The sequence below is a fragment of the Gavia stellata genome, chromosome 22, assembly GCF_030936135.1.
Source record: "Gavia stellata isolate bGavSte3 chromosome 22, bGavSte3.hap2, whole genome shotgun sequence".
Taxonomy (NCBI): Eukaryota; Metazoa; Chordata; class Aves; order Gaviiformes; family Gaviidae; genus Gavia; species Gavia stellata.
Window position 1 is genome coordinate 10,149,627 of NC_082615.1, and position 12,999 is coordinate 10,162,625.

General features: G+C 39.9%; 1 protein-coding gene across 2 annotated transcripts in view; it reads right to left on the reverse strand.

The window, feature by feature from the left end:
- The window catches only part of TEX2 (testis expressed 2), a 56,124-nt gene that overhangs the window by 19,794 nt on the left and 23,331 nt on the right, over positions 1-12,999 (reverse strand). For both annotated transcript variants that reach the window (XM_059828190.1, XM_059828189.1), the window contains exons 2-4: positions 10,526-12,141; positions 2,904-3,104; positions 906-1,242 (exon numbers count right to left, since the gene is read on the reverse strand). In XM_059828190.1, coding sequence (XP_059684173.1) covers positions 906-1,242; positions 2,904-3,104; positions 10,526-12,115 — 2,128 coding nt within the window. In that variant the 5' untranslated portion in view covers positions 12,116-12,141. The remainder of the gene's footprint in view (positions 1-905; positions 1,243-2,903; positions 3,105-10,525; positions 12,142-12,999) is intronic.

Below are 12,999 nucleotides of genomic sequence, written 5' to 3' on the forward strand. Positions count from 1 at the left end.
ATCAATAGCATATTTAAATATGGATGCTCACATATGTACAACATATGGCAGAATTCCTAACAGCCCTGCTGGAGAATGCCTAAAATAAAAGTCAGGTGATTAAAATGTACCTATAACTAAACTTTTTTTTTTTAATTACAGACTGTTACAATTAAAAGGACTGTCAAAAGCATGTAACTATTAGAATTTTAATTAGCCATTAATTTTGCATTGGCATTTCAAGAAGTTATGTGCCAGAAATAATGATGTTAACCAATTTTTAAAAAGCTTCTCAGAGAATAGATAAAGACAGAAAAGCATGAGTCATTCAGATTTAAAATTATACCAGAGGATGGTTTTAAACTAGTATTTCAAACATTTGTTCAATGCTGTAGACTAACATGTTTGTTGGTTCAGATATGTATTAGCACAGGACTTTATTTAAGCACAAAAATGTATTTTCTTGTGACATTAACCCATGAGAAAGCTCTTTATTCTTTACAGGAGATTGGAGTGGAAGGAAGGCTGGAGGAGGAAGAACGGGTAATAAGAGGACTGAGTCTGATACTGAAAATGTTGACATCGGTTCCAACAGTACAGAGAAAAAAAAAAGACTGAACAATTCGTCCTTACAAAAGTTACAGGAGTTGTTACAGTCATTGAAAAACACTGTATTCACATAAAACAGTCTAAAAATAGTAAGAATAGTTGAGGGCATATAGCCAAGTACATAGCCAACAGAGGGAAAGGCAGGGTAGGAAGGTAGGAATGAGAGACCAAGATAAGGAGCAGAAGAATGTCTTTAGTATTATTTGTCTGTTAAGATCACTACGGCTCCACAGTTGCTCTAACTACCACTGTGAAAACAGAACTTAGGTTTGTTTCTTTTTTATAGACACTTCTACTAGAATACAGAATTTGAATACCTGGCTTGCTCCCACATAAACTGGATGGCTTCTTTGCTTCAGACTTCAGCTTAGATGCGAGCAGGAACCTTCTGAACCATTCCTCCTTCTCCCTACCTGTCCTTCCAAAGAGATAAAGCACTTGATCCTTTTGGCTAGTGTACTTTGCTCCATCCTGAGGTTTCTTGGATTCTTCATTGTTCAAGTCCACTTTTTCAGCAGACAACTTTTCCTCTGTATTCTCTTTATCAGTCTGGGCCTTAGCCATAAAGTCATCCTGTTTGGCAAGTTCAATGCAAATAGGGTACTTCTTATTCCAAATCCGTTTTCGTGCCAGACTCTTAGGAACGAGGGAAATCTGAAGGATAAATGAAAGAGTTAAATTAAATTATTTTTCAGCTGTATCTTCTATGTTCTGTAGTCACATGAAGAACATAGGAACATGAAATACAGATCCTACATTGGATCTGCTGGGTTTAACTGACTCTTAACTTATAGCTGGTTGATGTCCAGTCCACTGCTGTCACTAGGTTGTTGGTGAGCCATAGCCTTGGAATTAAACCAGGGACCATTCAAGTAGCTTAGACTTCTACAATCATGTGGAGAAACTCAGTTTTCATTTAAAAGATCTTATTCTCATAGTTATGCAGGAAAAATAGAAAAAACAAGAACTTTATTTCTGTGACCACAGGGTTGGTAATGAGACTCTAAACTGAGTTTTAAAACTCAACTTTTCAGGCCCACCTCATGAAATTGAGTGTTTGAAGTTGGTAATAGTCATATCAAGTATATAAGAATCAAGGAATAAAAGTGATTTTATTCCTTTATTTATGAATTACATTCTAAATTCAGTATATTTAGAGAGAATTGAGACAATGCAAGTGATGAGAAGAGTAATGAGAGTTAAAAATTCTAATCTAGGGGCTGAACTTACCCGCGTTCTCCAAAAACTGTGGGTAAATACCTTGGAGAATAGCCATAATTTGCTTATTATATTCGGCACCCAGCACTTTTGCAACCAATTGGAGGTGGGGGGAGTGGGAAGTACTGGAAGTTTTTCTAAGATACCATGGAGAACAATTGTCAGTCAAGTGCTCTTGTAGCATGTGATAGCTTTGGCTTGTCTCCATTATGGGAAAACAAATCTGCAATAGGCAGGAATCTAAGTTTTTGCTTTATCTTTTTCACCATCTTCCTTTAATGGAAGGCAGAGCTGACAGCAAGCTCCTTTCCCATACTGATTCAGGGAAACAAAGGGAGGTTTTCCTCACTGTCGCCTTGGTCCCTCTCTCCCTCTAACTCCCACAGTCAACTGAAGCGTAGTTTCCTCCTACATCTGTACTGCCGAGGCCCTCTATTGATGCAGCACATTAAAAAAATCCATTCTTTTAATAATGGGGTATTGATGTATTACTTAATACAATGCCAATGGAATCAACTTCACATGGCAAATCTTCACAGATTTGAGGGAGGCAAATAACATGTAGGAAAACTGTCCCAGCATTATTCTTGATGCATTCTTCCAACCGCAAGGATCCCAATCTCCTTCCCTAGACAGCGGGTACCAACAGCAAGTCACATCTGTTCCAGCCACCTCTCCCTCTCCTCTTTTACACCCATATACAATATCTGTTCCCCCTTCAACTGAAATGCAAGTGTTGTCTGAACTCCCTTCAGATAGAGACAACCACCAAAGATTATGCATTTTGGTGTAAGCTTCAGAACAGTCACACAATAATCTAGTGTATGGGGAACAATTTTCTAAACTCTCACGTGTTAACTTCTGCTTTGAACTGTCAGAGGACAATCATGCTTTTCCTTTACTGTGTAAATATGTAATTTTTTCTAAATCCTGCTCAGTCTTCCTCCCTAGCACAATCTTTTGCAAGTTAGTCATGACAGCAGTTTTGTTTACATAATGACAGCACATGAAACTAGAGGAGTGAAAGAAATTGCAAAATTTAAGAAAAGTTTCAAAATAATCTTTGTTAAAATCAGATATAAGTAAGGCACACTCACCTTGCTCTCTGTAAGTTCATAAATTTTCTGGCTGACATATGTGACTTCAGGCTTTGGCTCATTGTACACAGCCCTTCTAGAAATATTTTTATTGGGTTTTGAAAGTCTTAAGGTACTTCCTTCGAGTCGCACATAGACAGAGTGAGTCAACGTAGCATGGTATGTTTCTGGATCATAATTATAAATTTCATTCATCCATCCCTAGAGAAGAAAACACTTGTTAACAGGCTTTTAAGCTGCTGGAAAACCAAGTACAGCACGTAGATCAGTTTTAAATAATTATCCAAGCTTTTGCCAAAGTTATGTCACTTACTGTACAAATACAACAAAGCAGCAAACACCCTAAATGAGGTAGCATCAAACTGACAGAGCATGAGATGAGGACTGTATCCCAAGCACACAACTTGTTTTTCCGAGTAAATAATTTTGTATATGTAGTGCAGCGCTTCTCCAGCTCACCTTCATGAAATGCTGTGAGATCTGCAGACACAGGCTTGCCGGAAAAAGCCACGAGGCAGCCAGTAAGGGCACGCTGCAGAGCAGCCCGTCTGCTTACAGCAAGCACGGGCATTTTAATCACCAACAGTCAAGGCAGAGCAAACAGTCTGTCTACTTATAGACAGCACTGACACTTTAATCACCAACAATTAAGGACTGAGTGAAAGACCACAAAGGAGTTTGTTTTAATGCACCATCACTGTTTAACATCATTTAACATGTTGTTTAACTGCCCAGTTACAACACAGTATACATGTGGATTAAATTTCGTTTCTGTGCAGTGGAAGAAACAGAAAACAAACAAACCAGCCCTGCTGTAACAAGTCTGTAAGTGCTGACTCTAACCATGGGGGTGATGTTACTCCTCTAACATCTGATTATAGAAAATGCAAGATGATAAATGGGGCAGAAGACAAGTCAGAATACTCATTCAAGGAGGACAAGTTTTCCTTCTCTTAACCTGCCCTACAACATACTTTGGTAGTTACTTCTACCTGCACATCAAAACCTTAACTTGGCATACTCAATATTCATTAACGTCAACAGAAAGCAAAGGAGAGTCTTAAACAGACATACCCTAGAGCATAAAATAAGATGACATCTTTATAAATACCTAGGTGAGTATAGTAGGGGGGAGAGCATATGCTGCTGGGAAGCGGGGAGAGCTGAACGAGCATCCCTAGTATTCTTCAAAACAAAAAAGTTGTAACTACCTTATGCAGAACATCCCAGAAATTACTGCAACATTAACTTATTAAAGAAGTTTCCACCCACACATAGAAATGTAAAATTTATTTTAATGCTCATTTACTTCAGTGCCATATAATTTCTCAAAGTAGACAGCACACACTTTCTTAGGTGCCATAGTAACAGTGATATCTCTGTTTTGCTTACTCCAACATCTAGCTCCACTTTCGCTATAAACTCTGAAAAACCTAGATAAATTATCATTTCTTTTATGTGCAGGAAAGATTAAGTCATTCATCTTTGCTCAGCTCCAAAGCAGACTACATCTTCTATTAACAGAAATACCTATACCAACACATGCTCTTTCAAGAAGCTTTGTGCTTGGGGTTTTTGCTTACATTGGGTTGTATACAACTACCATATAGCAAATACAATGCTTGAGGAAGTTTTCAATAAACCATCAAGGTTCAGCACAGCAGGATTGATATTTTTTGAGCACATCCCATTTCCCTCCTAGAAATTATTAAGCCAAGACATCTTTGAACAGACAGCATTTAATTTTCAGCCAGGAACTCCAGATGGACTTACTGAAGCACATGGACATCACGTGAGTTGCCTAAAGCCACTGTGAGCCATTCACTCTGGGCAGAACTGGAATATCCATATGGCCCACAGATCTCTGGAGAGACTCCCACCTGTCCCCTGGATCAGATCTCCAAGCTATTTCTAGCTCAGACACCGACGTCTGGAGCCTGCAGCCGGGCAAACACACAGACGAAAATTTGCTGCCTCAAAAGTTTATTGCCTTCTCCTGCAAGGCGGTTCAGTCGAAGAGCACACAAGCTGGCACAAAGAGACAGGGATACTTGGGAAGTGGATCTAGCCACACAAGCCCTTTTTACAAGTGTAATAAGCTATAATGTTATTTTCAGTAGGAGGCTTGGAAACTTCTGGGTATGTGTGGTACCCAAGAAGGAAGGTCAGAGTATACCTGAAGTTTCCTTAACATCCTGTTCGAGATGGAAACGGCTGGAGTTTTCTGACACCAGCACCTGAGCTGAGCAGAGGACATGCAGCAATGAAAACAAGGTGTGATTTACACATGTACCATAATGAGAAGTAAAAATCCATGAACGTAGCTTCAAAGATGAAAAACTGAGAGTTGAGGCAACATGAACACCTTGGGACACACATCAGATGCACAAACTTTACTACACCTTCTCAGCAGCTCTGTGACTGTTATCCAGCACCCTTACAGCCATGTTTAATTTTATCCCTCCAGCACATACTGAGATGCCATAGCCACATCTGTGATAAAAAGGCGCGAGGCCCAGTTAAATGACTTAACCAAGTCCAGTGAACAGGGGTCTGAATTCATCCGGTATGTCATCCACTAGACCAGCACCTTTCCTGTCCCACCTCTTCTGTAACAGTGCCGGTACCAGCCTTTCGGCCAGAAGATTTCCCTACCCTGCACAACTGAACAGCAGAGAGGCCCTTTTGAAGACTGCCACCTTCTTCCCAGCAGCAGCCAGACACACTGAATTTAAAGGGCAAAAATAAACAAAACAGAATCTCTGCTTCCTCAGCTTGTATATTCCCACTTCTCTTGCAGCATTCAGGAGCCCTGGAAAATCCCACCTGCTTTTCTAATCCCTACCATGCACCCAGGCTTTCCACTGCAAACAAACAGATTAGCTCTATAATCGGCCAAACACACAGTTCTCAAACGCTGTACTGCCGCCTCCCCTGCTGACTGTACAGAACAAACCCAACAGAAGTGCAAACGCTGCTTCTCATAGCACAACCATCAGGTTATTAGCAACTGAAGAACCTGTCCAAGACTTTTAACAATGATTTCCCCGCTGCCTAAGGCCCGAGCGTTCAAACTCTAGAACCAACAGAAGGTTTACCACCTAAACCAGCAGCCTACATAGCAATTTCTACACAAGGCAGAAATTGGCTGCTTCCTGTCTTTGAGGCATAGCCCAAAACCCAAAAGATACACAAGTTTAAATTCAAGTATTTGGGGTTTTGTTTTCAGACAGTACCTAGCCAACAGGCAGGATGAAAGAGATACTGCATTACTACAAACCCTCCTTCTACATAAATTTTTAGTTTCTTAATTTCTAAGGATGCACTGTTTCCTTTTTGCACTCAACTTTCAAGTTATTTTGTAACACAGAGAAACATTGCATGGCTGAGAGTGAAATGTTAAAACTTCACCAATGATGATTCTTCACTCTATTAAAGAATCCGAAAATGTGTGCCAGCTGCAGGAATTTTTTTCCCCCCAATGTATCTAACAGTGTTAAAAGGAAAAACGACACCGTCTGCCTTCTCACTTCAGCAATTTTCATTTTTGTAAATTGTTTCATCTAGCATAAAAACCATTTTTGAGAAGGTTATCCAAGAAACCCCAAAATTCATTCCAAAGTTCCTGCATTTTAAGAACAATTTTAGCAAAAATACCTCCACCCCTCTCTTTGCAAAAAGAAACTGGAACAAAAAATTCACGGCCTACGGAAACCGTTTTGCAATGCATCTAAACAGAGAAGTTATGTTACCATAACATGCTTGCAACAGATGAATTTTCCCAAACTATCAAAATAACAATGGATTGTCTTGTGTAGGAGAGGAGTGACTGTATCATAGGTCTTTTTTGTACTAGCGAAGTTGTTAAAATGAGAAATTTAGTAATTCAGGGAGGACAATGACCATAGTCACATGCTACTCTGCAGCTGCTTGCCATTTACGCTGATCCTGTGATCTCCATTTATAAAGGTCAGCAGTTGCTCTGAATTCACAGCTGAAATTAGGAGAAAGTGCCTCACTATCAGCTTGGTAACTAACCTGAGAAAGTATCTGGTTGGAATATTGGGCAGCACGGCTTTTAGAGCAAAGGTCACAGTTACTATTCAAAAAGCCATACACATGCTAACAGGATCTGGCCTGTTTGTTAGACGGCAGAGACTGAACTTCTGGCTTTCAGAGTGCAGCACATCACCTCTGTCACGGCAGCGCGAACGCACGGGTCTGGGGAACACAAGCATTTGCATAAAACGGCTTTAAAAGGGCCACCCCGGTTTACTTTTCCTCTTTCATGACCCTGGGCTGCAAATTTTTTTTATTCAAACTGCATTTCAACAGAATAATTCATGCGAGTGAGAACTGCAGTCAGGCCCTGTAGAGTATCAACTTTTAAATGCTACTCCATTTAAGATCTCAGGCATGTTATACCTTAACCTGAGAGGGAAGATGGGGGGAACTGCAAAAGATCCTTACGAAGGACCCAGAGGGCTGGGGGCACAGACCAGGTCTGCAAGTAAAAATAAATAAAAATCATTACTTCTATGATATTTTCAAATACATAGATAAAAGCATCAGCAAGTCAACTTCACAATACAAGCCCAAATATGGATTAGAGTTGCTTAGTGATATTAACAGATTGATTAATATCCATTGTCATTAAATGATATAATCAAATGCTCCAGCACCAAAATTCGTGAAAGACCGTTAATCACTCAAATCACACTAATTGTATTAGCATCCCTCTCATTACCACTATTTTATAATACTTCAACAGTATTTTGCTTGATAAATGAGAAAAAATGTAATGCAGTTTTTTGAGCTTTTATTGACACAGCATCTAAAGACACAAAAAAGCTCTAAGGTGGGCAGAAGTAACCATCACCTTAGCTGGAAAAGACATTTGTCTGCCAGAGGCCACTACCAAACATGAAATCCCTCGGGTGATATTCAGCAACAGCATGCTGGTAAAAAGCCTCCTCTTTCTGTACAGCTGTGGCTCAAAAAGCTTCACTTCTCCAGCAGGCACTGCCAACACCATCTTCTCATAAAAGTTCTTTCTAATGGAAAGGGTAAATTTATCATTTCCATTTTAGCTGTTACTTAAACCCTTTTGTATCAGCCAGCACAACACAAGGGAATGCACACTTGAGAAGGCCAATAAGGAAGTTAGAAAAGACTAATGCATTGAAGAAAAAAAAAAAAATGTGGGCAGAGAAAAAAAGGAAAAGGAAGGTGGAGAACTGAGGACTAAGGGAATAAGAAGATAAGAAAGCATACACTGAAGATGCAGCAGGGTTGTGTGCATTTTCTGGTTGGGGGGGTGTTCTCCCTCCAATACCAAAGACATTTGAGTGAAATACGTACAGAAACCTACAGAAGCACACACTAACCAGCACAAGACTGCTTCATTCTTTCACATTGCAAAGGAACAATTTTGGGGGAGACAATATTAATGTTCAGGTATTTCAGCAATTGCTGAGGGGACTTTTCCAATAGTTCTTGAAACTAGGGAAATATGAACTTCTCAGACGACATTTACATGGGGGAGAATGCACACGTACTTGTACAAAAATAGCTTGACAGCAGTTTGGCAGAATCCCAACTCCTAGAGCCCCATGAAGGGATCTTACTTATAGCATTTATCATAATGGCCTGAAAGCAGTTCAGGCCAGAAGACAAGACCAACAAGTCCTGAAGAGAACATCTTTATGCAAGAGCATCAAGTTTCATTTCCCTATATTCATGCGAGTTTTGTTACAGATTAAATCTTTCTCTCATTTTTCAGAGGACCTAAACTGTACAGTGCTCATTTTGACAGAGGCAAATAGAAAATAGTTGTATAAGGCGGGAATAATAACTTGCAATCTGCTAAATCACATTATATTATGTTCCACTACAATATGGGCACTGAGCTGGTTTTTAAACTCCTGAAGCATTAAAAAGCCCTTTTACAGGGCTCTACATATTAAGGACAACTACTTTGTGTGTTAATGAGCACAAGAAATACCAGAACAACATTCAGGTCGTACAAAACATTAATTTATATTCATACAGATTCTCTGCACAGTTCATTTCTTGCCTATAGCCAGTCTCATAAAAATGTATCTCCTGGATAAAAGCATTAAAGTATAGTTTAAAGGTTCCTGAAAAACAGCTAACATCTCAAAGAGCCAGCTTAACACCAGCCAACAATGAGTAGGATCTCTACCAGCTTTCAATTATCAAGGCAAATTTATACGCAGGGTCTCAGCACCCACTTAACAAGGACAGAACTGAAAGTTTGTCAAGATTTGTACGTGTAAGCAGCAGGTAAATCCATTGGGCAGACAGGAGAGTTCGGTCTGCATTCACAACAGCAAATGAAGACCAAAACTCATACCATCCAAGAAAAAAAGGGAACACCGAAATAGCATCAGGGCTGGGCATGCAATTGCTGCCTGTATTCAGCATAAGCTGGCTTTTATATCCCGTTTCTCTAACTTTTCAGTTACTTAAAAATACATGAGATTAGCTATCAATACACTATAGATTCTATAGCATATAACCAATACTATCTTAATTTAAATTCATGCAACCTTTGTGTTGTTACATAACTGGAGATGCGCCTTCAGAAAGCTCAGGATGGATTTAATATTTACACAAATACAAGAAAGCATTCACAAATATTCTGATAAGCGAGTGATATCAAGTGAAGGTTATACCACTATCATTCTGAAATGCTTCTGTTGCACATCAGAAACTAGTAGACGCTTTGTTGTTTAGAATTCTGCAACTGGGAAAATATTATTTTAATTCATCAGAGATGGAGATTAGGGAGAGGCAGGACAGGGACGAAGAAGCAGCACAAAGCCACTGAAGTAACTGAGTGGTTGTATGGATCACAACTGGACAGACAGCAACAGGCCAGAGGCATGAAGCAACAGCAACTTGCATTTGTAAACCAGAAGTGGAGATGGGGAAGGGCAAAGAGGAGGGAGGATAGATTTTTTAGGAGCTTGATTTAAAATCCAGCTCTCAGGCACTGAACTGTAATCCATATTATGCAGTACAATATTTGAGATATCAGCACGCAGAACCACAGACATCATGACCCATGAGTATGTCCCTTTCATCTCATCACTCATTCCTCCCCCCATTCTAATCAGCAAATGCTTGAGGAGAATCCGTATGCTCTCCAACTATCTATGCTTTACTTGAACACAACGCTTTTGAATCTGCTTAGACTGAACAGACAAGACAGACAAATTACTGCCTAGACAGTAAAATACCCCAGAAACAAAATACATCTCACAAGATGCAGCTTCAAGCACAGATGTTATTTTACACGCTAAACTCTGACACTACTTGCTCTCAGTAGTTCAGCTGGATCATTTCAAATCCACCAGCAAAACCACTTGCCCTTTTACTTTTGAAGCAATTCTGTTTTTCTGCTAATCCTTAAGGACACTGAAGTCTTACATATTCTTGGATACTAAACCATTTGTGCCCCTGCCAAAGCCGCCTGACCCTAAAACAATACTCTATTTACAAATGGGGATAATTCAGCTCATTTACACCTTCAGAATAAATCTAGTTTACTACTTCTACCCAAAATAATGCACACACACAAAATGCCATGACCTCACCTTCAGTATTTCAGGTTCTTTGATGTCTAGAGCTCCTGTATTCCATTGCTTTTTCATACTTTTATGCAATTTGAGATATTCATGAGTACGTGGAGTAAGAAGCCAAATCACACAGACCGCTATCATAAATCCAAGGGCCGTTCCAAATAAGAGTCCACTTAAGTAGCCAGGGAGAGGGATAATAAAGTAAGCATAGACTAACAGTGTTAAGAAGTATAAAGTTTTCACTGGTATTTTAGGTTGTTGCACATATGGATTATTTTCATCTTCACTACTGAGCATAGTACCATTTTCCTCAGTCATCTCTGGATCAAGCAAAGTTTCAGTAGGTTTATCAGTTTTGCTTTCATCCTCTAGCAAGGAAAAGTCTTCAGAATACAGTTCACAAAACTCCTCATCCTCTCTGCTTGCTAGTGCAGACAATGAACATTTTTCAAGTACGAGTGAAGTTTTCGAACTCACGTCCTTTGTGCTTGCAGACTGAGAGCTTTTGGTCTCTGTCTCTTTTGCATGTTCCTCAGCCGCTTTTGACTGATCATTCTTATTCAGGTTAGAGTCACTTCCATAGAAGTCCCCTTCAGAATCACATTCTTCTTCCTTAATGCTATAGTTGTTATTGCTTTCCAAATGGCCATTCAAACTGGAAAGGTTTGAGAGTTCTGAAGCACTTGAAGATAAGGCTTTGGGCCTGTGGCTACTACTTTCATCACCCATTATTTTACTGAGCAGCTGAAAAGGCTCATAGATAACTTCAGAAAGGCGTCTTTTAGTATCTTCAATTTTAGCCTCCATTTCAGGTACCTTAAAAAAGGAACGAGTGTCAGAGGGAGATGTTAATGGAGATGAGGGGGCAGTTTTAGAATCACCACCTGTAGCTCGAGGTTGAGTGAACTGTTTGAACAGATGCAGGTTCAGTTTCGAGTCAGGTGGCCTGTAAGACACAGCTTCAGATTCTTGTTTAGAGGTGTCTGTAGACAGAGATTTCACTAAGGTTTTCATTAACTGTCTATGTCGCATTGGTGGAGTGGGTTCTTTTGGTTCCACATCTGTTGAAAGGGACTTCACTAAACCCTTAAAAGGCTTTGATCTGGAAGGGGATGAGGATGGGGAAGACGACAGGCTGGATTTCTGTTCCACAGGTGGTGGTGCACCTGATAAGCTAACTGTATGACATGAGTGTGATGATGGAGACAGGACTAGTGGCACTGCACTGAATACTTGGGATGTGGAAGGAGAATCCAACAGCTTTACAGTCTCTGCAGTTGGCAGAACGGCAGGCGATGAGGACAGTAGTGATGCAGAGTTGGCCATGTTAAGCGAGGTAGCTGGACCAGAAAAATCATGGCCGGTATGCTCAAAGCAGAGGTCTTCCTTGGCTTCAAGTGCTGTTACAATGCTTTGGTCATCTAGTTCCTCACCAAGAAATTCCTTAAACTCCTCTTCCTCCTCTTCTTCCTCCTTCCCACATGCAGAGAAATGAATAGTGATGGTTTCTCGGGAGACAGATCGTTGGACCTGCACTTTTGGTGCTGACTGCTTTGAGGACATTTCACCAGTTTTCTCTGCATGGCTACTGTTCTGACTTGTCATTGCAGGTCCCAGAGATGTATCAGAGTCTGTGAAGAAAATGTAATACTATGTTAAATGCATTTTTCCCCCCCTTCAAACATCCTTATTTTCAAGCGTTAAGCCAAACACAAGAAACAGATTATATGCAACAGGTCAGTCACTTGAAAATCTAAACTCTCTAGACACTCTTCATCTCACTGGATTTAAAGCTATCTAGTCTAATTATGGACTGTTACTAAAGAAATTGACTGTAGATTTATTTCATCACAAAAAACCCCTTACCTGCATTTTAGTTAACACCCCCTTCACAGCTGCTGAACTACCTCATTCTTAGTATCACTGAATGCAAGAACAGATTCAAAGAAAGTCAAGGAGAAAGACATGCTCAGGACAATTGGCAATCACACATAGGAATGGAGAGCATTACCAGACCCTCTCAGATGATCTTGGAGGAAGAATATGATGCAATTTTAGGTAGAAAAAAAACCCAAACACCCACATAACAAAAAACAACAAGCAGAAGATACTTACGCTCAAAATTACAGATTTAGGTTACTCTTTGCTAGTTAACATATTTCTACATAGCACAAACCAGCAATATTAAGAAGTGCCATGCTGTTAAAATTACCTTCAAGTGTTCTGAAACTACAGTTCATCTCTGATGCGCCACGTTCCTGTTTTCCCCACTCAATGCACTTCTGAGTTCCAGAAGCCCCATCCCACCCCAGCACACTGAAATTCTTCACTCCTAACTCTCAGTTCCTTCTACATATGATAATTAATGCTTTCTATTTCTTTGAAATAAAGCAAATTTGAAACTCAAAGCAAGGTCAGAAATATGTAAAAGTCTTCATGTCTGGGACAGTACTTTCTCTTGTATACCTGTTTGAACTGGTCTATAGGAA